The 25,430-nt window shown below is 38.4% G+C and overlaps 1 protein-coding gene across 6 annotated transcripts; it reads right to left on the bottom strand.

Moving 5' to 3' along the window:
- Positions 1 to 1,328: 1,328 nt before the first annotated feature.
- On the bottom strand, positions 1,329 to 25,373 carry CRYZ (crystallin zeta). Of its 6 annotated transcripts, none has more exons than XM_069480150.1 (10): positions 25,278 to 25,373; positions 20,771 to 20,813; positions 20,528 to 20,651; positions 18,949 to 19,101; positions 14,804 to 14,967; positions 10,235 to 10,286; positions 6,056 to 6,205; positions 2,949 to 3,050; positions 2,749 to 2,844; positions 1,329 to 2,289 (listed from the first exon to the last, which is right to left on the bottom strand). In XM_069480150.1, exons 3-10 carry the CDS (start codon positions 20,633 to 20,635, stop codon positions 2,128 to 2,130), a joined length of 987 nt encoding a protein of 328 aa, XP_069336251.1. In that variant the 5' UTR covers positions 20,636 to 20,651; positions 20,771 to 20,813; positions 25,278 to 25,373; the 3' UTR covers positions 1,329 to 2,127. The 6 variants fall into 6 exon arrangements, with proteins under 6 accessions (XP_069336251.1, XP_069336252.1, XP_069336249.1 ...); XM_069480151.1 differs by lacking the exon at positions 25,278 to 25,373 and adding an exon at positions 23,105 to 23,199; XM_069480148.1 differs by lacking the exon at positions 20,771 to 20,813.
- Positions 25,374 to 25,430: the final 57 nt, after the last annotated feature.

Consider the following 25,430-nt stretch of genomic DNA (forward strand, 5'->3'; position numbering starts at 1 on the left):
ATCTTTGTATACTCAAATTCCAGCAGGGTGCTTCTCAGACTGTAGGTATTCAACATTTGTTGAACTAATGGGTGAATAGAACAATTCCCTGCACGAAGTACTGTCAAATCAGGATATAGGTGACAACTGAGGCAGGGATGATTAACAGGGCCAGGAACCAGGGATCCCAGGCAAAACTAAGTGGGAAAGCAAATGACTCAACTCCTGTAAAAGCCAGAAATACAGTAAGCAAGGAAACCCAAAGGCCTAGAAATTAAAATTCAGGAGTTTTTAGTTTTATATCAACAGCTCACTAAAAAACAGTCAGCTGAATTTGAATCTCATAGTCATGTGACCTTTGGTGTGTTGTTTCACCATTTGGGGCTCACAGTGGCTGATTAAGTGGTCTCCAACACATTCATATGACTCTTGGTCACAGAAGTCAAAGCGAACAGGAAGAGAAATCCAGAAGGTTGAGGGGTGAAATAGTGCTTATTTATTCTATAGGTTGTTCTCTACATTACTTCAGGGACAGGCACTAGTGACTGTGCCCTAAGGCATGAAGCAAGTAATACATGTAGTTAGTTGAAAGGACAAGTCTAGAACTAGAATTAGAAGGAGATTCATGCAGAGCATATCAAATGCTACATAATCATAAATATGGTAGTTAAAGCATACAGTTTTGGCTAGTTTTGCCTTCAAAATTAACTGAACTGTATCAATAGATTGTGAAGTACTAAGTCATCTGTATGTTTTAGCTCATTCTATGGACAAGGCAAATGTGTAAACAGATTAAACTTTTACAGAATAATTATTCCTTTATCTTTTTGCATGGGAAGGGATCCTCTATTTTAGGATGCACATAAAATGTTAGCTTATACATTGATGACATTGCTTTAACACTTTTTTCAAAAATGTTATTTTACAGGACAGTTAACCTGTAAAAGAAATAGTGAATGAACTTGAAAAATTCTAATAGCAAAAACACTTCAGCCATGGCGCACACAACCAGAAGCCAAGGATATCTTTCAATTTGAGAAATTAGGACTGTTTTCTGTTCACTATTGAAGCAGGATACCACGTCAAACCAGAACAAATCAGGCCAAAACAATTAACCATATAATGTAAAAAAAACACAAGAGGATGCTTTCATATGAAGAAAAACAAAAATAACAAATAACAAAACCTTATTTCCTTGAATGTAACATTGATGGAAAGATTTCTAAGAGCTCATCCCTTTATTTAGTTTAGATAAAGACTTCTAGCACAGAACACTGTTGGTAAGTAACTATTAGGAGCTACGCAGAAATGATGTGAGCCAAATACCACACAAACTAGATAAACACAGGTTTTAATTTTCTTCAGAATTTATTGCAGGTTACCATGATATGAAAACAAAAGCAGACGATTCTTAATGTGTCAAATTTGTGAGCTTATTAAACATATGATTCCCATCACACAAACAGATAACACTAAATCCACTCTGAAAATCTAATCAATCAAGAAGAAGTATCTCTTTGGAGACTATGTGCCTATTACACCAAAAATATGGCTGCTGTCCTTACAAGACATATGGGGTCATTAGCAATCAACCAAAAATGTAGTGAATATTCTAATATCTTGGTAAATATTGGGAAAACTAACAAATTTCCTTGGACATTGTTTATTCTTGCCTTTCCAAGAGGCTTATAGATCCAAATGAAGTTACTTTAAAAAAGAGGTCTTTTTTAGTCCAGAAAATCTCTGAAGTCCAATACAGCTATGGCTAATCAGAGAATAAAGAACCTTCATAAAGATAAGTAAGCTTGGAAATCCATGGAAATCAATCAGTCTTATTTTGAATTAGCATGTTTTAATCAAAGGTATGGAATCAATCAAGTATCAGTTGAGAATTCCTGTAATACACCTCAATGTCAAATGGCCACTAGCATGCTATTTCCTACTATAATGACTTTGAGATTGAAAGCATAAAACAATATTGCCAGCTATCAAATAAAGTTTACTCCACTGCCTCTGCTCTCTAAAGAAAAATCTTGTTTTTTCACATAAGAAACTCACTAAATCAAATGAATGTTAATTAAAGCAAAGATAGTGTAAATAAAACTAGAGGAAAGATAACCTCTAATTACATAGGAAATCCATTAATCATCATAAGAGAAGAATCATTTTCCCAGCAGCCCCACTGCCATGAATGATATTTTCATGAGCCTGGGCTACCTTCTCCAATGGATACTGAGGACCTATTACAGGTTTCAACCAACCAATTTCCATTCCAGCTTGAAGGGCTGCTGCAAACTGCCGAAATTCCTCCTAAGGAAAAGAAAAGATTTTTTTTTGTAGTGGATCATATGACTTAATTTTCAGAAACATTAAAAAACTTCAGAATCTATGAGTTATACCATAAAGAGTCTCTTACAAATGTGACACTTTTGTCAGAATGTATGACTTGTCCAGAGCTATAGAAAAAGCAGTTCTCTTTAGGGTAACCATAAATCGTATTTGCCTGGGACAGTGTTAGTTTGCAAATACCTATTTCCTAAAATAATTACTTAAATTACCTAAAATAATAGTATCCCCTTTTTCTCACAAGTGTCCTGACTTGGATAATAAATTACACTGTTGCTCTAGTTACCCTTCTGGTGACTAATCCTTACCAAGTCCTCTAGTCATATAACTAAGTTTAACATCTACGTAAACTTTCAGTCTGCCTGACTAGGCAAATTGTACCAATGTTTCAGTTACCAAAATCAGACATACTTCTCTTCCTACCTTGGTTGAGGAAAAGAAAGTAACTCCCATTACACTGCACTCCTTTACCAGGATGTCCCGTGGGTTTATTTCAATAGTTCCTCTGCTGCCAACAATCTATTATGAAAACAACATATCTACAGTTAAAGATTGCTGCAAAACAGTGTTAAATTGTGATAAAACTTTAAAGAGGTTAAAAAAAAAAAAAGAAAAATACTTACTATTATTCGTCCTCCACGTGACACAAGACTCAAATCCTTGTCAAGATTTACATTAGCTAACATTTCAATAATCACATCAATTCCTTTCTCACCACCTGATTTCTACATAATAAAAGACAATGTAGAGTAAGATAACAAGTGAAAAACTATAAAATAGCTCTTACATGTACCACATATTACTGAAATGTGTTTCAAATGACATATAAAATGCTACATTTTTAAGATTAACAATAAAAACTTTAAAATGACCTAATTATATAATGATGACATATTTCCAAGATACCAGCCATAACATCTAAAATGATAAATATTTACACTAAATAAATTGTTGTAATGAAATAAAATTTGTTTGGAATTTTCAGGTGCTCGAGACTGAACTGTAGTATAAAATACTTTTCCTTTAGCTGAAAATTTTCTATCTTCAAAATGAACCTTCATAAAGAAACAAACAACAAATCAAAAATCCAAAACTCCCAGGGGGATCCCATTTTTATTAAAAAAACAAAAAGCAAAGAAAGCATTATACAATTCATCCGTGTAATAAAAACACTTGTACCCCCTTAACATTTTGAAATAAAAATTAAAAAAAAATCATTGCTGTTGGTTTTGCAGGTGTTATTTTGGGGTGGGGGGATTCAGTTTTGTTCTAAATGGTTTACAATCTGCCTAACACAGTAGTTCTTTTCTTCTGGGCTCTTGGACGTTGGTTCTCAACATCCAAACTTGCTCTTAAGAAAGACATACATATATAATATAAAAATGAATCTACATTATATTCATTTTACTTTAACCAAAAAAATGAATACCTGTGCCAGGGATTGTGCTAGGTACTGTGAATGCAAGATGGACACAGGGACCTCCAAACAAGGCAAAGCTAGGGAGAAAGATGGTAGATACTACAGTCATAGCTATAATGTAATGGGCTAGGTGCTGCATTAGCAGAAATAAACCATATAGAGAAAAAAAGTTAAAGTCTGATTGCCAGCACTAGTGAGAGAAAGTTCTACAGAGATGATAACCTGGGCCCTGAGGGATGATTAATAGTTTTCCAAGCAAAAAGAAAGGAAGATGAGGAAGGGGAAGCTAGACATGAGGCAGAGTCAGTCTGGACCAAAGAAACAGAAAACCGAAGATGTCAGGGACAGAGAACACAAGGACTGGAACACGAGCAGAGCTGGAGTGCGTAATCAGATGAGGAGGAGTGCATGGAGGGGAAGGGGTTGGTGAAAGGAGACTGTGAGTCGGTACAGATCGTGAAAATACAGTGAATGTACCATTAAAGGATTTGGACTCTTTTTTTGGCAGTTGTTCATTAATTCTTGTGCCAGGCACTGTTTTAGGCACTGCAAGTACAGCAGGGAACAAAGGAGGCAGAAATTCCTCTCTTCACAGAGCTTTCATTTTAATTATTTCTGGAGATTTTTTTTTTTTTAAGTGGGGGGGGACCAAATAACTCTGCGCACAGTAGAAAAGATAGAAAGGGATATTAGTCAGGTTATCAATAATAGTCAAGGCCGGAGAAATTCAGGCCTAAACTCAGTCACAGTGGTGAATGGAATGGAGAAAAAGAGGTGCATTTCACAGGCATGTCACAGATGGCACTGATAGAATGGGGTGACCAACATGCTGGGTGGGAGAGAGAATGGTGATTAAAGGACAGGAATAAAAAATGAAATGAGAGTTTCTGTTGTGGGTGAACAGATGAGTGGCGATGTCTGGCAGGCTGATGGCATGAAGGAACCCAGGGCAAAGACAGTGTTGGAAATCAACAGCATGTGGGTAATAAGTGAAGCTGTGAGAGTGTGTGAAACTGACCAGGATGAAAGTCTAGCACCAAGGAAGATGAGCGACTAAGGGGAGAAAACCTAAGGAACGTCAGTATTAAATAATATGAAGAGGAAGGAGACTGCAAGTAAACAGTCAGGGATGTAAGAAGAGAACAAGTTTCAAGGAGATGTGGTCAGAGTCACATGCTCCTGAAAAATCGATCAGGATGAAGACTGAGACAGGACCGCAGACTGATAATTAGGGCTTATCCCTGACCTCTGAAAAGCAGTTTAGGTAGTTGGGATGTGAGCAAAACTGTAGTGGGAAGTAAAGAAGGAAAAGCGTAAGTACACACTACTTACTGTTTCAAGAAGTTTGGTGGTAAAGGGAAGAGAGAAAAGGGGTGAGTTAAAGGTTAACAGAATGTTTCTGACAATGGGAGAAACCTAAGCAGAAGGAAATCAGTGGAAGGGGTGGAAGCTACAAGACCTCAAGGCCTTAAAATTAGATTATGGGCAAACAAAAAACATACTCTTAATTTGCCATTTTTCATCTTTGTAAATATTCTTGGATAATGGTATCAGGAGTGAGTATGGCGTCGGAGGTTCCCTGGACATATAACAAAGTGCCTTTCTTCAGTTTTTTGGCAAGACGATTTAATGATAATAAACTCTCACTCGTATTTTTCCTCTAGGAAAAATGACCTAGTTTCTTTAGGTAATGACCTAGTTTACATAGTACTTAGTACCTGGGAAATTCTAATTCTTTCTAGCATGAGGAAGTGGTTGAGGATTAGCAAAGCAATCAGTTTAATAAACTGCTTCTATAGTACAGATGAGGAACTTCAGAATCTGCTTGAATCCTATCATATGCAACAACTAAATACCACCTCATCACTTTGGATATAGTTAACAAATAAACTTTATTCCCTTGGCTAAACAGATCCAGTCTGTAATCTGTGGATACCTCACCTTCCATAGAAAGTTCACATCAGTAGAAATTATATTAAGAATACCTCATAGCTATAAATACAAAACTGTAGATTTACTTAAAATGTGATTTGTATTAAAAATCACCAATTTTTATAGCTATAAGACTAGAGAGAGGCTATATTTTATTCAATACACACAAAGAAATGATAGTGAAGGTTTAAAAATTAGACATCTCTGCTTTTTAAATGAATTAAAACTTTTAAACACACATAGACATAAAAATCCATATAGGCATTTAGAAAAGGAAGCAAACAACTTCAAGAGAGTAGTTGGTAAAAGCATTATAAAAAATCATTTAAGTCTCCAAGAAACAAAGTTTGACTTTTGTAAAATTGTTGCAAATGTTACCTTAATTTTATCAATATAATTAGCTTCTTTGTGGTTAAACACTTCGTGGGCTCCATTCTGCAAAACAATCTTTTGTCCCTCCTCAGTACTAGCTGTGCCCAAGACCTTTAAGCCGTAAGCTCTCGCAATTTGGCATGTTGCTATTCCAACCTGAAAAACAAAATATTAATGTAACCCAGTAGTTATATATTCTCTGCATTCCTGCAAACACTTATTAAATATATACAATGAACTTAACGTTCTTATAGGACATACCCTATCCTTAAGGAACTTAAAGAGAAATAAGAAAAATAGCTAACTTTCATTGAGCACTTAAAATGTTCCAAGTATCATACTAAATACTTTCTACACACTGCTTTAGTTCATCCTTACAATGACCCTATAAAACAGATACTATTATTGTCCCTATTCTACAGATGAGGAAGCCGAAGCTTCAAAATATAACTTCCCCAAGTCACATACAAAGATGGAAACAGGAGCTAGACCAAATCAGATTGCAGAACTTGAGTTTTTAAACACTGGCTCAAAATGTTTGCTTAGCATCTGCTTTGTGCAGAAGGTACGGGGTTTAAAGCAGATGATCAGAACATGCTCACTGACTTCATACTCTAACATGTACATATAAAATATTAAATAACAAATGTTAAGGCTTCTACCATTCAAGAGACAGATACATAGGCAAATTAATTAATTCATTCATATATATCTGAACTTTTATTGAGTGTTTACTATGTGCTAGACTTGGCACTTAATGCAAGAAACTTACATTCTAAGGAGGGGGAAGATAATAAACACATGAACAAATAAATTAGTAAAATAAATTCAGAAAATAATAAATGCTAAGAAAAAAATAATGCTGGCTATTGGGTTAGAAAGATAGAAACGGGCTATTTAGATCATCAGGAAAGACTACTCCGAAGAAATGAGACCTGCAGGAAGTAAGGCACAAGCCATGTGAAGGTCTGCACGGCTGTGTAGAGGATGCTATAGGCACAGTGCGTGGCCATAGCTAAGCTGGTGAAGCGGGAATGCACTTGAGAGTGTTCAAAGGACAGAAAGAGGGTCAGCACGGCTCAGGTACGGGGTACATGCGAGAGCATGGAATATGAGACCAAAGAGGCCAAGTCATACAGGACGTGGAATATGAAGGTAAAGGCTTCAGATAATATTAAAAAACATGCAAAACTATTGGAAACTTAAGAGGAAAATGATCTGATTGATTTAGGCTTTAGAAAGGTCACTGCAATTATATGGGAGGCACAAAGAAGGTGGAGAGAAAAATGAGAGTAGGAAGATCAGTCGTTATCTGGTATAATAGTCCAAATACGAGATGAAACTGGCTTGGACTAAGACGGTGGCATTGGTAAGAACAAAAACAAAATGTGGGAAGTGAGAAAAAGAGAAAAATCAAGATGTTCCGTAGGTCTTTGGCCAGATTAACTGGGTAGATAACTGAGAGGAAGAAGACTGGACAGCACCAAGTTTGTGAAATCATCAAGAATTTACTTGGAATATGCTGAGTCACGCTGTGCTAGCCAAGGTGACGATGTTGAGTAATCTGTTAAATATGGGTATGGACTCAAATATTTGAGTTCAGAGTTGGAAATACAAATTTGAGATTCAGTATCTTACACATGGTATTTAAAGCCATGGGACTGGAGGAAATCACTAGAATACCACATAAATGTGCTTAGTACAAAGGAGAAATAAAGTAATTTAGGAATGTAGATAAAAGAGCAAATATTTAAATAACACTAGAAAAGATGTGTGATTACATGTCAAATGAATGGTACAGGTAAGTGTCACATATATTTAGACCAGAGTTTCTCAAACTTGGCACTCTTGGCATTCTGGACCAGGTAATTCTTTGGGGGACTAGGCTGTGCATTGAAAAATGTCTACTCACAAGATGCTAGAACCTCCTTCTCCAGTTGTGTGTCTCTGGACATTGCCAAATGTCCCTGAAGGGAAGGAGGACTGATGCAAAATCCCTCTCTATTGATAACCAGTGACTTAGAAGAAAGATTGGGTTGGGTGAGATAGAAAAGAATTAAATGAAAAATGATGACAGAAACTAATTAAAATTGTAGCAAAATCACAGACTCCCAGGCCTGAAACAGATCTTAAAGATTGTATGGTAATGATGAACCTGAACTCAGTAGGGTTATGGCAGGGATTTGACTTAACCAAAGCAAACAAACAAGTACATGGAACTCACTGTGACGAAGGAGAGAGACATCCACTTAGATAAAATACAACACGCTATGGGGTGAGCATAATTTGAGTGTCTGCTTTAATTTTCAAATTTAAAAAAAAGCAAGCCTCTAATAAAACCACATTTTAAACTAAAGATTTAATGTATTGAAATAAATGTATCTCCTTATGCTCTCACTACTTTAAAAGGACAGGCTCTTTTAAAGGCACTGTTTATTCTACTCTTGTCAACAATTATACCAGCAATCCTCCTTCAATAGATTATGGACTATTATGTGTCCTTATTTTTCTTCTACTTATTTTGCTAACCCTAAAATAGGGCACTTCCCATCAAAATATCTGGATAATAGCTGTGTTCATAAATTCTACACCATTTGAAATACACAACATAATCCCAGAGGAATCTGAATTAAATGAGGACAGCAAGTACAAACAGAAGCAAGGCAAAGCCCAGCACTCTGTTTCCCCCTGATAGGGTAGGGAGGATCAGAAGCGCTTCACACACCAGGCTGCCAGCCTACCCCCGCCAGCTGAGGATTTAACAAACTCAGCCAGCTCAGAGAACAGTGTGGATTTTACCTTTAAAAAAAAAATCATGGTGCAGCGACTAGGCTTTTTACAAGAGGGTAAAAGGAATACAAAGAGATTTTCTTTAAACTCTCCTCTTCTCTTCCTACTGAAAAATTTCCCTTCTAGACAGAGCACAAGGTCAGCTCTCTGAAAGTTAGGGCAATTTAAATAAATGCATGTGTCTGACTGACCCTTTAGTTATTTAGGATTAAATTAAATTTAACCCAAAAATAGCCTTTTTACTTAAATTAAACAAAGGGAGTTTTAGACAAGAAATCTGTCATATTTTCTCAAGCCCCATAAAGATACAATCTTAGTGTTTTGAAATAGTCTGATCTGTGAAATGCTTCAGAATTATCTATTTAAGGTATGTAGGAAGCTAGGTATGAAACCTTGGGGATTCATTTATCTAAAGAAACAGAGAGACAAAATGCACTGAATTCTCTGTATTTCCTGGCCACTTTTAGAGGTAAATTCACATTTTCAGGATATCATCCATTATTCAGGGGATAATGTGCCATTTAATAGGTTATTTCTTTCAATCTACTCCACAGCACTCTGAAGGGGTTAACCAGCTTCCTCAAGGTAAGCATCTAGCCTCAGGCCCTTTATTTTTAAAATTCGAATCTTGTCTCCAAAATTTCTAAAGCCTCTACTTGCAGGATGGAGGTCATGTGGATTTCTTGTTAAATTCCAACCGAAGAGCTCTAACTTTTCCTCTAAGCTCCTCAGAGACAGATTGGCAGCCAGTTTCTTGAAAAGGTTTCTGACAGCCCTGCATTGGGTGATTTCACTGAAGGGCTTATTTTACACATTCTGAGTCTTCCCCCCACCCCATTAGCATTTTAAGCCATGGGCTGCGGTGTTAAGGACACAGCTGTATACTGTGCACTCTATGAATGTCATCAAAGCGCAGCAGGCAAGCAGGGGAAGGGAGATAGAAAGGACTGAGATTTCACAGTGTGGCTTTGCGGTACTGTCTGGGGCAACACAGGTAAAGCTTTAATGAGCCTTAGTTTGCTTATCTAAGGGAATGTGGAATTAATATCAACCTTAAAGAACTGTTTAAAATTCTAAATAAATATTCTTATAACATATGCTACTTGAAGGCAAAACAAAGGCCAGTTTATCTTGTTCCACTCCTAATATAGGTAGAAAACTTAACACATACATTCTTGATGGGGTGTTCTATTGAATTTATTCACCAAGAAATGCCAAACTAATGACAAAGAATCACCTTCAGAAGATCAAATTTGAAAAAGCTTTATTACATAGAGGAAAAAAAGCACCCTTGACTGTATTTATAAATTTGGCTTTTAAAAATGACTTAAAGAACTACACTGTGAAACTCACAAACCCAAGCTCATTTAAAAATAAATTTAAAAAAATACTTACTCCTCCACTAGCCCCATGAACCAGAACAGTTTCTCCAGCTTTCGCACGGGCACTGCAAAAGAAAGCAAAGGTTCCATCACTTTATTATGTGGAAGCTTATTAAGCTCAAGTGTTTTTCATTATCTTTAAGGAATTTCTACCTTTACTCCAGCTAACATTTGCCCAAAGAGCAAATGCATCCTGATATACAGCCCAAAATATTCTCCAAGCTCCATGGGATCAAACAATGACTCTTCAGAGCCCCAGATAAAAGATAAACCTTCAATTCATTGATCTCTTCAATTAAATGTTTACTGGGAGTCTTTATGTGCCCAGACTGTGCTGGATGCTGGAATCGCGACATGGTGCTACTCCTGAGCGGCTGCAGCCCTGGCAGGTGAGTTAAGTGAAACTGCTGAGCCTAGAGGAACTGGAGTCTCTCGTTCCCACACAAGCATCTCTAAGCAGGTTTCTTACAGCTCAGTCTTTATTCTGTGGCCCAGGGTAAAGCCCAAGCAAACACAGCAGCTAGACTATCTTTTGCCAGGGGTAAAAAAAAATTATTTTTACTTCTCTATGCCTTTGAACATTACGTTGCACCAGCTTCCAAGCCCCCATTTTAGAAAGGAATGCTGAGTCAGCAATGGTAGAAGAGTAAGAAACTCTTCAAGACAGTAACTCCTGTCACGGAGGTTCTCATGTCACTCTCTAAAATGTCCAGATCCTCTGGTGCAATGACACATTCTTTTTACTTCCAGTTCATACTACCACTTTTCTACAATATTCTGAAGACAAGGAACATGCAGCAAGACAACGGGGGATGCTTCGCTATTCCAGTGCTGATGTCCCAAGCCAGCAGGTGCTGTGTGATCCCAACCTGACTCTCAGGGGGGCTCTCTTCCTTCTTAGGGCCATGTGGGGTGGCCACACTGCAGAGACGCTACGTTCAATATGGCAGTGAGAACACAGTAACCGGGAGCCCTGCTCAGGGCTGCGTGCCAACAGCTGACACTCGGCAATAATGAGCAAGAAATGAAGCTTTCTCTCTCTAACACTTTCTTGCAGTTAAGGGGATTGAGGAAAATGAGTTAAATTGAGGGCCTGAATGATAAACTGAGATAACTATTACCAAAACACTTTGACATTTCAAAAAGTAAAATACAAATATTAAGGGAATAAGATTATTAACGTTAAACTACGAGACATGAAACGTTTGTCCAATGATTTTTTTAAAAAAAAATCTTATAAACAACCCCTCAAACACTAAGAACATATTCTCCTAAATCCCCAGGCCTGGGGGAGTGGGGAACACCAGGCAAACCCTCGCCTGAATCCCCACTACTATAATCCTTCTGTCCTTGCACAGAGTCATTGTGATGGTTAATTTATGTGTCAACTCGAATGGGCCAAGGTACCTGGACGTTTCTGTGATGGTATTTTCTGAATGAGATTAACATTTAAATTGGTAGATTCTGAGTAAAACAGATTACCCTCTACACTGTGAGTGGGCCTCATCCAATCAGTTGAAGGCCTGCACAGAACAAAGAGTGACCTCCCCGAAGCAAGAGGCAATTCTGCCAGCACACTATCTTTGGGCTTACCTGCAACTCCTGCTTGTGTCTCCAGCCTGCTGACCTACCCCATCAGATTTTAGACTTGCCAAGTCTCCACAGTTTCAGGAGCTAATTCCTGAAAATCAATCAATCTGTGTGCGCATGTGTGTGCACAGATTGGTTGATTAATTTAAAGGAATCTATCTATATAGGTTTGTACACACACACACATCCTGTTGGTTCTGTTTCTCTGGAGAACCCTGACTAACACAGTCCTCTTCCTCTGGGGGTCACAGCAGGGGCTCTGCTGTACCCTACTGTCTCCGAGTCACTGAAAACTCCAGTACCTGGCACATAGGCTTTCTCTTCCACCCCAAATCCAGCTCTATCTAGGAGATTCAACATTTGCCAGGAAGAAAATCTTGCATCACATCACACTTCCTGGATTCTCCTCCACTTTAGTCATTCTCTCCCAGGGCTAGATTTGGTACAAAACACCAGCAACCATTCCACCTGAGAAATATCAGACACCAATAACCAATATTTATGACAGTAATTTCCTATCCTAATTCTGTAAACCCATATTCTTGCAAAACCTTTTCAACATCACAGACTGTTCCATTTCTGTCCATTTGTACTCTCTCTCTCTCCAGCGCTCTCCTTTCTTCTGAACTATTCCATTTTGCCATCAATATTCCAGCCCTGGATTAATGTTAAAATCTAACTTCTTTGATATTTTATCCAAGTGGCTAAATACTACAGAAGAAAATCATGACCATTCATTTTGGAGCCATTTCAATTCTGATACTCAAAAGATCACTTTGCCTCCTACTTAATTATGAAAAGTGAGGCAATCACATAAAAGCTCCCTCAACACCCCACCTCCCTACTCACAGACTTCTTAATTATGCCATCTTTATCCCTTCTAGGTTCTATGGATGAGCTGTGCTTTAGATACTGGAAGCCAACCATAACTCCTAAGTCCTTTCCATCTTGCCTTATGCAGGATCTTGTTTCATCTGCCTCTCCTCCCTCTCTGCTAGATCCTTTCTTAGCTATAAACATGTCCAAGTCTTGTCTATACTTAGAAAAAACTCCTTTTTTCCCCATACTCTTCTCAAGTAACCTTCTACTCTCTCCTATCTCTTCCATTTTTTAAAAGAGTAGTCTCCATTCAAGGAACTGATTTCCTGTTCCTTTCTCAATCTGCTCAATTAAGCCTCTGTCCCATCACCCTACTGAAAAGGAGCTGAATATATTCACCAATGACCTCTTAATTGCTAATCCCAACTGTCCTTTTTTCTGAACAGACTTAACTTCTGCATTTGACAGCTGGCCTCTCTCCTTAGTAGCAACATCCACTATTACTCCTAACACTACCAGCGTTGATTGAACATATACTCTGTGCCACTGCCATACTAAGAACTTTATAAACACTGCCTCATTTAATTGTTACCACACCCCTAAGAGGTAGGTGCTGTTATTATCTAAGGTTTTCAAATCAGTAAACTGCAGCTGAGATGGAGAAGTAACTTGATCAAGGTCACATAGCCAGTACTAGGTGAAGACATTACTGTAGCCCAGGTCTTTTTGTTTTCAAAGCCCACACACTTAATGGATGCTTAATGGGTACCATGACCTCTGGACACTCCTGGCCTTGGGATCCCCTCCTTTGGTTCTCTTAGGACTTCATCCCTTTCCTCTGACTACACTCTGAAATGCTGATGTTCACTAGGGTTCTATTCTCACTTCAGCACTCTTCTCACTCCCACAGGGATTTCAATCACTTTTCATCTTATAAACTCTCACCTACACGCTGGTATCTCCAAACTTATATCTCTGGCCTTCAAGCTTCAGATTCTTTTATCCAGCAGGCTACTGGACTTCTCTCTCACAATTTCTAGTCCAAAACTAAATACGGCTTCCCTTTGAAACTTTCTCCCCCTGTTCTTTGTCACAGTTAAACAGGACTCAAGCTAGAAAGCCATACGTACTCTCAAACTCTCCTCACCCTCAAGCTCCACCTGCAAACAATCACCAAATACTCCCCACTTTACCCGCACTAAATATTAATCGCTGGCCTCTCTTCTCCACCTCTGCTAGCATGACCCTTGCTCTGGCCTATGAGTGTTTTGTCTAGAGGGGACTCCTCTAACACCCTCCTATCTCTCTCCCCATTCCTATCCTCAAATCTACCCTTCACAGAGCAGGTAAGTGATCTCAATAAAACACAAATGTGACAATAGCACTCTTCTGAAAAATATATTTCATGACTCCCAACCCCTTACAGAACAATGAGTGAGCTCTATGATCTAGCTTTGTACAACCTTAATCCTACCTATTTGATGACAGCTAACATGTGTTAAGAGATTATATGCTCCAACCTTGTTCTTTACCACAAAATCTTCTATCCAACAAAACCAAATTGCTACAGCAGTCTCCACACACTGTGCTGTTTTTCCCCATATGCCATGCTATTCCCATTGTCTAGAATGTCCTCTCCCCTCCCAGGTATCCTTCCCCACGGGAATTCCCTCTAATCCTTTTCAAATACTTCGTGGATTTGACTAAAACACAATTATAGATTGTCAGATGCCAGTGAGCCTGGGAGTAGGACCTCACATTGTACTTTTAACTTGTTGCTCAGATGATTCTAATGAGTAACAAAATTTTTTGAACCATGGCTTTAGAACAATCCAAGTCTTATACCTGATCACCACAGGCACATCCCGTGTGATCCGATAAATCCCTATGTACCTCTCTGCCACTGTACTTTCCACATTCTATGTAAATATTATTACTTCTATTTCTATTTCCCTTACTAGACTGGGAGCATCTTGAAGACAGTGTTTGCTCTTCTTTGTATCCTCAGTGATTAGCATGATTCTCCAAATTAGCACAGTTTCCACTTCATAAATGTTTAAGGGTAAGTAACCAGTAACCAAAAATAACAGACAGATGAATGGATGATGGTAGAGAGGAAGGCAGTTAACGCCTTCTTTGGTGTTGGCTATAACATTGACAGAGTGTATTTTACCTGTGGATCAGAGCTCGATAAGCACTAAAATATGGGATACCGATGGCAGCTCCTTGTTTAAAGTCCAGTTTTTCAGGCAGTTTGTAAACAGTGTGGTCTGCTGCAAGAACGTACTCCGCGTAGCCCCCAGAGATCGTGGCAGTGGTGAAAACTCTGTCACCTTTCTAGGGGAAGAGACAAATAAACGCATCGGGGCTTAAAAATGACATCAAAATGGGTGCAATCCTTTCTAATGCAACCTTTATAATAAGAAATAAATATTTATATACCACATTCTACATCTTAGGGTTTCATAAAAACAACTTTAAAATACTGAACATTTTTAGATGTTTTATTAATGGGAACCAATGGGAAGAAAAATTAAAGAAAACAGAAAAAATGAAAGAAGAGAACCCTTCAAATGGCATAATAATGTTGCTGGTAACTCACTTTTATTGATAGCTTACTATGCCAGGCACTGCATTAAGTATCTCTAGAGTATTCTTTACTTTGATCTTCACAACAGCCTATGAGAGGGGCACTTTTATTATCTCTACTTTAGATTAATCCCACTACACAGATGAGGAAATCGAGGGACAAAGAAGTTCAGTAATTTCCTCAGATGAAGCAGTCAGTAAATGGCACTCAAAGCAAACTGTTATTTTTTGCCCCCAATACTATGGAGAACAAATAAAATGTTTCCTCCACATACCAAACACCTGTTGTAAATCCTTTCTACGGCTTTCCCCACCCCTGCATTGTCGGCATTTTTCACGTATACACCCGAAAGTAAGAAACCATGCCAGGATCCTGACAGCAGGGTAAGCCAGGACAGGCTTCCTCACTGGTTGCAGCACCAGGAACACAGTGAACTCTCACTAAATGTCTACTAGACCGTGGCTATTGAGAATCAGATGCATGACTGAGGGTGAGGTAATGCACTCACCAGGCATCACAGGTCTAATACATGATCCGCATGCTAGGGAAAACTAGGCTGCCCACTGCAACTGCCTGCCCTAACTCATTCTTGAAAATACGTAAATATTCCCTGGAATAGGCAAACTATTAAGGCAATGACTGCTTAGTGTACTTTAATGAGTCCTATAATAAAGAAATCTCAAAACGTAACAGCACTGTGCAGTGGAATAGAGACAAAAAAGATTCTAAAAGGCATCTAAGAGTCAAAGACAAGCGTCACCACTTCATAGTGTTGCCTACAAATGGTCAAGTATGACTCGGTTAAGATTAATCTTGTTTTTATAATTTGAAAAATATGTTGAATTGATTTCCATATAACTCCAACATTTACTAAGAATCCACTATATGGAAAGAATTACTTTGAGTTCTGGGAGGAAGATTAATAGCAAGACGCTGTCTTTAATTTCAAGCATCCTAAACTCTAGGAGAGAGAAGAAAAGGGAAGAAATAATTATAAAGCAAGACACATGATGAGCCATCAAAGACAGGTACAAGAAAAAGAAGGAAATTAAGGATAACTTCATTGGGAAGCTTGTATTTGAAGTCGGTCTTGAAAGATAGCACAGGATTTTGAAAACTAGAACTGGGTGAAGGAAAAAAGGTCAGCAAGGGAATAGGGGCAGGAATAAATGCTGAGAAACTACCAGCGTTTATTTGCAATGAATAAGTAGTCTAATGCGTGGCACATAACAGTTTCAGGAGACAAAATGGAAATAAATTAAAGCTGAAGTGTGAAATTCCTTGAATCCATGTTTATAAGTTTCGGGTTAATTCTACCAAGCAGATGAACCAATCTGAACAAAGACAGAGATGCGAGGTCATGGGATGTGCAAGGACAAACAGTTCATTCCTAAAGAAAACCTGCAGGGCGAGAAGGAGCAGGAGATAAAAATGGAAAGAGAGGCAGGAGAGAGTATGAAATATTCTTTCATAACAATAAGAAATTTGAAACGTTTCCATGAAAGCTACAAGGAACTAATATAAGAATTAAAATAAAAGCGTAAAACAATCAGAATTACAGTCTAGAAAATGATTCTAAAGTAAGGATGGATTCCAGGGGTAAGGAAAGAGGGTAGTAAGTTAAGTATCTTTAGGTAGATAGTGAGGGATTCTGGGTCTCCTTGAGACCAAAGTGAGTGCTGTTGCCCCCATCTTGGTCCTCCCTACCCTAATTTTCCATACCTGGGGGAGGAGGGAACACCCTAGAAATCTGCGAGTCAGAACTTGGCACGCCAGCTGCAAAGGAATGCAGAGGCCTCTCTGGTGCACAGGCCAACCAGCATGGGTACCATAAAGTCTGGAAAGTGACCTAGAACCCACATGTGTAGTTAAGGCTCAGGTCATGTGACTCCCAACTGTCCAATCAAAGTGGTTCCATGGTGACCTCTGAACCACAAGGGGGGTCCCTAGCCAGGCACTATAAAATAAGATGCAGACCATACCCAACCTCCCTCTCCTTGCCCTTCCTTGTGCTTTCCCTGCTGTGACAATGGGTCCAGTTGTCATCTGTGGCTTAGGTACCATGCTCTGTAAACCTTTATCTTGCTCTTGTCCTATCTTTCTCTCCTCAATAAACCTCATGTTTGTGCTTCCCTAACTTTGGTACGTCTGGTCATTCTTTAGCCATGAGCGCGCCAAGAACTGACAGTTTCAAACGAAAACCTAACATATCTATTATAGAAAACCAGGTCAGGGTGTATTAACAGTTAAGTCAAATAGGTAAGATCATCTGAACTAAACTACCAGTGGGTATGGAAAGAGGAGAGAGAAAACAGTTCTAGTAAAGGAGAGTGAGGAGATAAGCCTCAAACTCAAGAAGACACAAAACAGTCACACAGAAGAGAAGTGGGTCAACAGCCAGAAGGGGTGAGCTCAGTTTTAGACACATCGACTAAGAGGTTCCTGGAGGTTGACCATGTGGGTCTAGTGGTCTCCGGCAGAACTTTCTGTGATAATGGAAATGTTCTACATCTGCATTGCACGGCAGGGTAGCCACTAGAGGGAGGGGGCTATTAAGTAAATGTGATTTTGACTCAGGAACTAAATTTTCAATTTAAATTTAAGTTAATTTAAATTTTAAATTACCACATGTGACCAGAGACTACTGTTTTGGCTATCACAGAACCAGAGCTTGGCAGAAAATTCTAAGCTATCACATGTGATGATGGAAACTAAGGGAGTGCATGAAAAAGGTACAGAGTACAGAGAGCAGAGGTCTAAGCAGGGACTGAGAGCCCTGGGCAACACCAGCACTTGAGGAATAGCCAGAGAAAGAGTCTTGAAAACCGATGCCGAGAGAGGAAGGGGAGAAGATGTCACAGAAGCTAAAGAAAAAGTTGTTTTTTCTTTTAAGAAAAAGTTAAGTGGCGGAGAGTGTCAAATGTCACAGAGAAGTCAAGAAAGATAATGACATAAAAGGGCCCATTAACTCCAGCAATATAGAGGCCATTAGTGACATTAGCAAGAATCCTTTCAGTGGAGAGACTGGGGGCAGAAGCCAGCTTGCCACAGGCTGAGGAGTGGAAAGCTGTGTGAATCTGCCCATCTGCCTGCACAAGGGCACGCTAATCTTCTCTGACTTAATCCAATTTTGGCAAATGTGCTGCCAAAGTTGAGCAGGTCAAGTTATTATGAGGAAAGATGCTAGGACATGAGTATACTATGAATACATTGTGTGTTTTATGTCTCTTGGCATATAGATAACAAAAGCCCTGATCATAACACTTTCATTGACCTTGGTCTGAGTCAGAGCTCCGAAACTGTAAGTGACCTTGCATTTTTTTCATATTTTACTTACCCTTCAAAACGATTAAATTCCCTTTTATTTTATGAAGCTAAATTTATAAAAGGAATTAAAAATTATGTTGGCTAATATATTATCAGGAGTTAGGAAGTAGTATAATTTGTTTTTTTTTCTTTACATAGTTCTATTAAATCAAAAAGATCACAGTTTATTCTGTGGGGACACGAAGACACAGAAATTACCCAGCATCTCCTCCCAACAATGCAAACAAATAAGGCCTCTGGAAAAAAGTAATTTCTTTTTTGACTAGAGGAGTCCCCCAAGTGGCAGAAATTGTGCAGTAGGTCCCTTTAAAACCTTAAATACAGAGACATTTTAAAGCTATGTTCAAATATTTCAAGTAAAAAATATTAAGCCAAAATAGAAATAAATAAAAATGTAATACCTTGAAAGCAGATACGTTATCTCCAACAGCTTCTATTACCCCAGCCACATCTGAGCCAGGAGTATAGGGTAAGACTGGCTTTCTACTGTAAGTACCAGAGCGAATGTATGTCTCCACGGGGTTGACACCACACGCATGGACCTTGATTAGAACCTGCGATGACAATGTATTTTAGTTCGCACAGAGCAGTTAGGCAATCGTTCAGCATTATGCCAGGAGTGTGCCGCTTATGGGAGCTATGAAAATGGAGAAAAAAACAAAACAAATAAGTCCTTGCCTTCAACAAGTTCACATTGTGGTTTTGCAAACCAATACCTAAATAAATAAGACAGAATGGCTTATGTGCTGTATTAAAAACATTCTGGGAAAATAATGGAGGAAATATTTAAGGGACATGTGGCAGAGACCTGTGTGTGTTCATCAAACCCATTTCCTCCTCCTCCTGGGTGCACAGGAAGAGCGGTATCTCCTGGCCTCCTTCACGGTTATGAGTAGCCAAGTGACTGAGTTCTAGCCAATAGAATGTGAGCAGAAGTGCCATATGGCAGCCACTTGCAGGCCTGGCCCAGAGAAACCTTCCTAGGAAATCCACACTGTGCTTTTCCTCTTTCATGGAGACCCTGGAAGACAGGGGTTGAAGGTAAGAGAGCCACACCATGGGTCCCTAAGTCACTGCTGGAGGACAGTTACCTACCAATATTTTAGAATTTTTGAATTTAGTGAATGAGAAATAATTTTCTATTGTTGAACCATTGTGATTTTAAGGTTACATCAATTACAGGGGCTGATTTTGCCTTAATTAACACATAATGATTAACGCTGGTACAAGAGTAAGGGAAGGCCTTACAGAGGAAGTGGATTTGAGCTAGGCTTTAAAAGATGAGTAATAATTCTTTAGGAATGGGAGAAAAGGGATATTTCAGGTAAAAGAAATAGTATGTACAAAGAGAGGGAAATGAAAGGTCCTCTTGGGGAAAAACGGATAAAAGTTTGATGTTTTTACAACATTGTATCTCTATACCGAGAGGGAGTGATAAGAAATAAATCTGTAAAGATAGGTTATAGTCAAATTGTAAAAACTCTCATAAGGCTTGCTAAGGAAATTAGACTTGGGAGCCATAAAACGTACAGTAAATAAAAATACATAATTTTAAATCAAAAGTATATTGTTAAAGTTATTGGAGATGATTAAACTCTACACTTAAATTCTGATACATAAGAAAGTATGAATGCAGAAATTTGTTTTCCCACCACGCACAAAATAAAAACCATGAAAGTTTATAACTTATTAAAAACTACGTATGACTCCATTCAGAAAAATCCAATTATTGCACCACACAGATGATTCTCTACTTCAAAAATTTTCTTATAACCAGAAGTTGTTGCTTTTCAGGTGTCTATTTCACTAATTATCAGATTTATGTTAACTTTGTCATAATTCATACAAATAAATAGTGTAAATTTTGTCCTAATTCCATGTCTTAAAAATCATTGTGAGTCTGTTTATTTTGAACACTAACAACGTGTGAAAAACTCACTCTCAGTGTAATTATGGCCTGAGTAAAGTAATTATTTCCACCTCAGAGTCTTTTGGAATCGGTACTGCAACATCTGACTGGAGCTTCAGCACTTCTGGTCCACCAAATTGAAAAACTCTAACAGCTCTCATCAACTTCTGTGCAGCCATCACGGTGATCTAGAAGCTAAGAAAAAAAAAAAATTAATGTATTGTCGTATATCCAGGCTCTTAGTATGTTTCTTCCCCTGGAGGGAGCAAATCAATTTTTCAAATAACAATTTAAATCATGAGCTTATTACTGACCTCATCTCATGTTTAAGGACCTTTCATCTTAAAAATCCTTCAGCTACAAAGCAAAATACTTCATATTACATCCTGTAGGGATTCGGTGCCTTCAACAAGGGAATCAAACATGCATACAAAAACACCTGGATGGACATAGCATGATACCATATCTAAGGTTTTCTTTTGTGTATGTGTGGGTTGCAACATCTTGGAAATTTTAGGAGCTAATTTTTATTAACATTAGGTGAAAAGACCTCCCTTTGTTAGATTACAAAATATTGCAAACATATTTCAAGTACAGAGAAATATAAACACACTTACCTGACATATAGTTTTAATAAATCTTAACACTTTAAAAATCTAAAACTTTCTAGATATAATTGAAGCCTCTTCTACCCATGCCCAAACTCATTTCTGGCCCACCCTTTTAAGAGGTGACTATAACCATAAATGCAGTGTTCATCATTCCCGAGCATTTTATATCACTACTACATGTGTATGCATTGGTAAACAACATGTGCTATTGTTTTGTATATGTTCAAACTTTATTTAGGTTGGATCATACTGTACTTAATTCTGCAATTTGCTTTTTCCTTTCAGCATTAAGTTTTGAGATTTATCGATGTTGAAACACTTGGCTTTATGCAGTTCATTCATTTTAATAAAAGGAGAAAAAACACTAAAAACTAAAAACACTCCTCAGTATGCAATCTTTTATAAATTATAAGGGCTCAATTAACCTTTCTGTCATATCATGCTTAATATTAAACTGAAAAGTAAACACAAGAGTTAAACTCTAAGAAAGGGCAAAGTACATTTGTATATAAAATTACACAACTTTGGAAAGGCTTTTGTACCTGTAAATATCTAATGAGAGGGTTTTGACTATATTCTCATAATTTTATTTGTAGATTACCATAATTTATTGAAATTAACCAAATCGAACATTGTTAGATTCCGCCACCATGTAAAACATCGTCCTCAACCATGAGCACTTTAACATAAGAAAGAGTTGCAGAAACCAGCAACTGAGATAAAAGAATTCAAGCTTTTACTGTACCAGAGCTTAGCACAGGACCACCCAGAACAGAGCCCATACCAGCTATAAAATGTCATTCAATTTATAGGGGAGAAATCAAAAGCATTTTGGTGGTGTTATTGATGGAAAGTTCTTGATATAATTAATCAAAAGTTTATGCCATTTTAAAACCCTTAAAGTTAAAATGATTTAATACAGTGCCTAGCCCAAAGAAGAAAGTGACATTTCCAAAGGTTGTTTAGCAATGATATATCCAGCAGGGCAGTCCTCAGGAAAACGAAGGAGGGCAGAAGCAGGTGAGGGCGTAAACCAACAGCCAGGCAGTCTCTGAGGGGGAGACGATCTGTCTGTCAGAGTGACAGACCAGGAAAAGGCAGCCCAGTCCTATCCAGCACTGTACTTCTATTCAGGTCTTTACTCAAGCTGGGAATTTCTTAGACGAGAAAGTAAAGTATAACGAAAATTTTAAAAGAAAAAGAAAAGGTTGCCCAGATCAGAGTTTTCCATGGTGGAAATAAGAACAGAGCTTTTTTCTTTTTTCCTGTCTGTTTTCAACATGATGTTATGGAAAGAGTGTGGGCTTTGGAGTTTGACAGCTCTAGCTATGAATCCCAGCTCTATCACATAGTCTTGGGCAAGGCAGTCAACTTGTAGAGCCTCAGTTTCCTCATCTGAAAACTGGGCTCCCACGCAGAGTTACTGTGCTGGAGGCACGGCAAATACCAAGCACAGAACTTGGCAACTGTATGTAGTAGACAGCATTATTTTTTTCCCTTCTATTCTTCTTTTCAATTTCTTATTCATAAAAATATACTTCATTCTCTAATTCTCTAACCATCTTCTAACCCTGAAAGAATTCAGTCTAGGTAATCATTTAAACAAAACATTAACACCAAACATTGGTTGTTATTCATTCAACATGTATTTTCTGAACATTAACTGTATCCAAGGCACTGTGCCAAACCCAGAGAACACAAAGGGCAAAGAGAAAACGCCCCACACCACCCACCCCCAGTTCTCACTCTCACATACACACAATGTAAGATGCTTAGCTCTTTTTCCACTTTCAATATCTACTTATTTCCTACTTATTTCTTTCTTTCAAACACTGGCATCTCTCTTTCCACCAACAGACATCACTATTATCTTCAAAAAACTGGAGCAATAATAAAAGCAAAATTATTCTGAAATAGGATCTGTACCTTGTATCTAACACATATATTTTTCCCCTACATTTTGGCATTGGCTAAGTTTGGAGAAAGGAAGGAGTCGTCTCAATCTTAATAATGGATTTGGAAGACCACTTGCCTTACCCGGTTCTACCACATTTTCCTCTCCAGCCTGTAAAGAGAAAGGACATGACTTTGACAGCACTATCTTCCACTTTGCTGCTGTTGATCTTATTTCCCACTGAGCTTTGCCATTCTGATTGATAAGGCTCTAATCTGCACTTATGACCTTTGAACTCAACTACCTACAGGACCATCATCTGTTTCACAACACAAGTGCTATGTCAAAGGGAATTATAAAAAGAATAAAATAACGTGGCATACTAATAGCAATTAAGATAATTCTTAAACCCCTGTAATACCTGATTTCTTCTGAAAACCATGAGTCTTTCACCTCCACTTTCACAACAGGTAAAGAAGCAACAGTTATTAAAACTGTCATTTTATGCAGAAGTAAAAAATAAAATTACCATTCATCTTAAAACATCACAAGAGGTTAAGGGTCACATAGAAGCTAAGCTAGAACCCAAGTCATATACTTAAATGTTGTTAGTTGATTTTTTAAAAAAAATTTTTAAACTTACTGCACAATCCTTTTTACTTCATCCTTTGAAATGCTGGCGGAGAGAACCCTTAATTTCTTAGAAATAAACTTTTTAATAATGATAGTGAGACAGATTGGGCTAGAAATGTAAAATCAAACTAACCTGCAGGTAGAACCACATATTTTATGATAAAGGCATCTGTTAAGAGTTTGAAATTTCTCAAATGCCCATAAGTCAAAGAATGTAGTAGAAATACAAAGGACATGATTCCATTAGGAAAATTAATACTTTTCTTTTCTTTTGTAGCAACTTGGATGGAAAATTAATGCTTCTCTTATCTATAAAATGGGGATAGCACTCCCTAGCATAGGATCCTTCTGGAGATTAACTGCAACAACACAGGGAGAGTCCTTCACAGCAGGCCTGTGATACAGTAAGCTTTATATCATTCAGACTAAATTATTTGTGGTCTCAAAATGGACAAGGCAGGGCTGTCCATTGCTTGTATGTTTTAATTAAACTACGCTTTAAACAAGTTTTTCTACCTTAAAAAGTTTATATCAAATATAAACTTTTAAAAATTATTTAGAGTACATTGGGTTAATTTTTGGTTTTACCTTTTACCTTCGAAATACTGCCGAAATATTATAAACTATACTTTACAAATCTAGGAAATCTAAAATTCTTCCTCAGTCATCTTTTCCAGGCTATGCTTGAATGCATTTGATTTAAATGAAAATTAAAGGGATGGGGAAAATGTTAGAAGTATATTTTAACATAGAATGAACAGATCAATTCACAGAGCCAGAGCAAAAGCACATTATAAGAGCATAAGTAAAATTAATTAGGAATTTCTGGCAAAAAAAAAAAAATCTTTTAATGAAAACTTGGCAAGAGAATCAATCATTACAAAATCTGCTGCTGTTAATCAAGAGACTCATGTAAGCATATGGTTTATTCTTATTAACCTGGGCATGTAAAAAAGAAAAAAAATTATAAGTGGGCAAAGAGAAGCCTTTCCCTAGCTGTGTGATTTTGTCAGGTTACTTCCCTGGTCTGATCTCAGGGCACAGCCATTTTCCCTTAGCTGTGCACAAGCAGTCCAAACTTTAGCCTTAGTAACTGAGTCTCCTCTAGAAACTCTGTAAACATCCAACTACATGTTAACAGGGTCTTTTGTGATTTTTTTTTTTTCCTTTTCTAGGTGGGGGCCACAGGGTCAACAAAACTATAAATTTGTCTCCAAAAATAAGACTGCAACCCTGATGGCGAAGCTGGAGGAAGGGCGGGCGGAAAGAGTCCTGAGAAACCTGCAGGTGCAGGAACCTAAGAGGAGAAATCTCCCTCAGCTGGGCTGCGGGCAGGGGCCCCCGGCAGTCTGGAGCGCTGGCCGCGGGGAAAATCTAGCGGGTGGCGGGCGCGGGGAGGGTGTGGGGGGGGGTGCCCACGGGCACCCCGTGGTGTGCCAGCCGAACCGCAGATCCCACTGGAAACTAGGGCTAGGAGCCCAGTACCAGCAGGTAAAACTCCCCAGGTGTTTTACAGAAGGGAACGGCAGCCCCTAGAGGGGGAACGGCTTCGGTCGCGAACTCCTTACGCGTTGGTTGTGCGCAGGAAAGGAGTGCAACCAAAATCAAGCTCGGTTCTACTTGGAAGAGCGGCGGGGAGATTCGCTGCCTGAACAACTAAGGAGCTCTTTTAAAACCACTTACCGGGCTCTGGAGCAGGAAACAAAACTTGCGAGAACTCCTTAGGATTCCATTGGCGACCAGCTAGGCAGTCTCCAACTTTTGCGGGCTCCGCCTCGCCCGCGCGCCTCTCCCCGCCCCTAGGGGAGGGCACAATAATCTCCCGAGCCCGGAACG

This window comes from Eulemur rufifrons, chromosome 8 (genome assembly GCF_041146395.1).
Source record: "Eulemur rufifrons isolate Redbay chromosome 8, OSU_ERuf_1, whole genome shotgun sequence".
Lineage (NCBI taxonomy): Eukaryota > Metazoa > Chordata > Mammalia > Primates > Lemuridae > Eulemur > Eulemur rufifrons.

Coding starts and splice junctions, on each gene's coding strand:
- CRYZ (XM_069480148.1), bottom strand. CDS start 20,635: ATGGCTGCACAGAAGTTGATGAGAGCTGTTAGAGTTTTTCAATTTGGT. Junction 14,968..18,948: donor ATAACGTATCTGCTTTCAAG/GTATTACATTTT, acceptor CTCTTCCCCTAG/AAAGGTGACAGAGTTTTCAC. Junction 2,845..2,948: donor CACGTGGAGGACGAATAATA/GTAAGTATTTTT, acceptor TTTTCATAATAG/ATTGTTGGCAGCAGAGGAAC.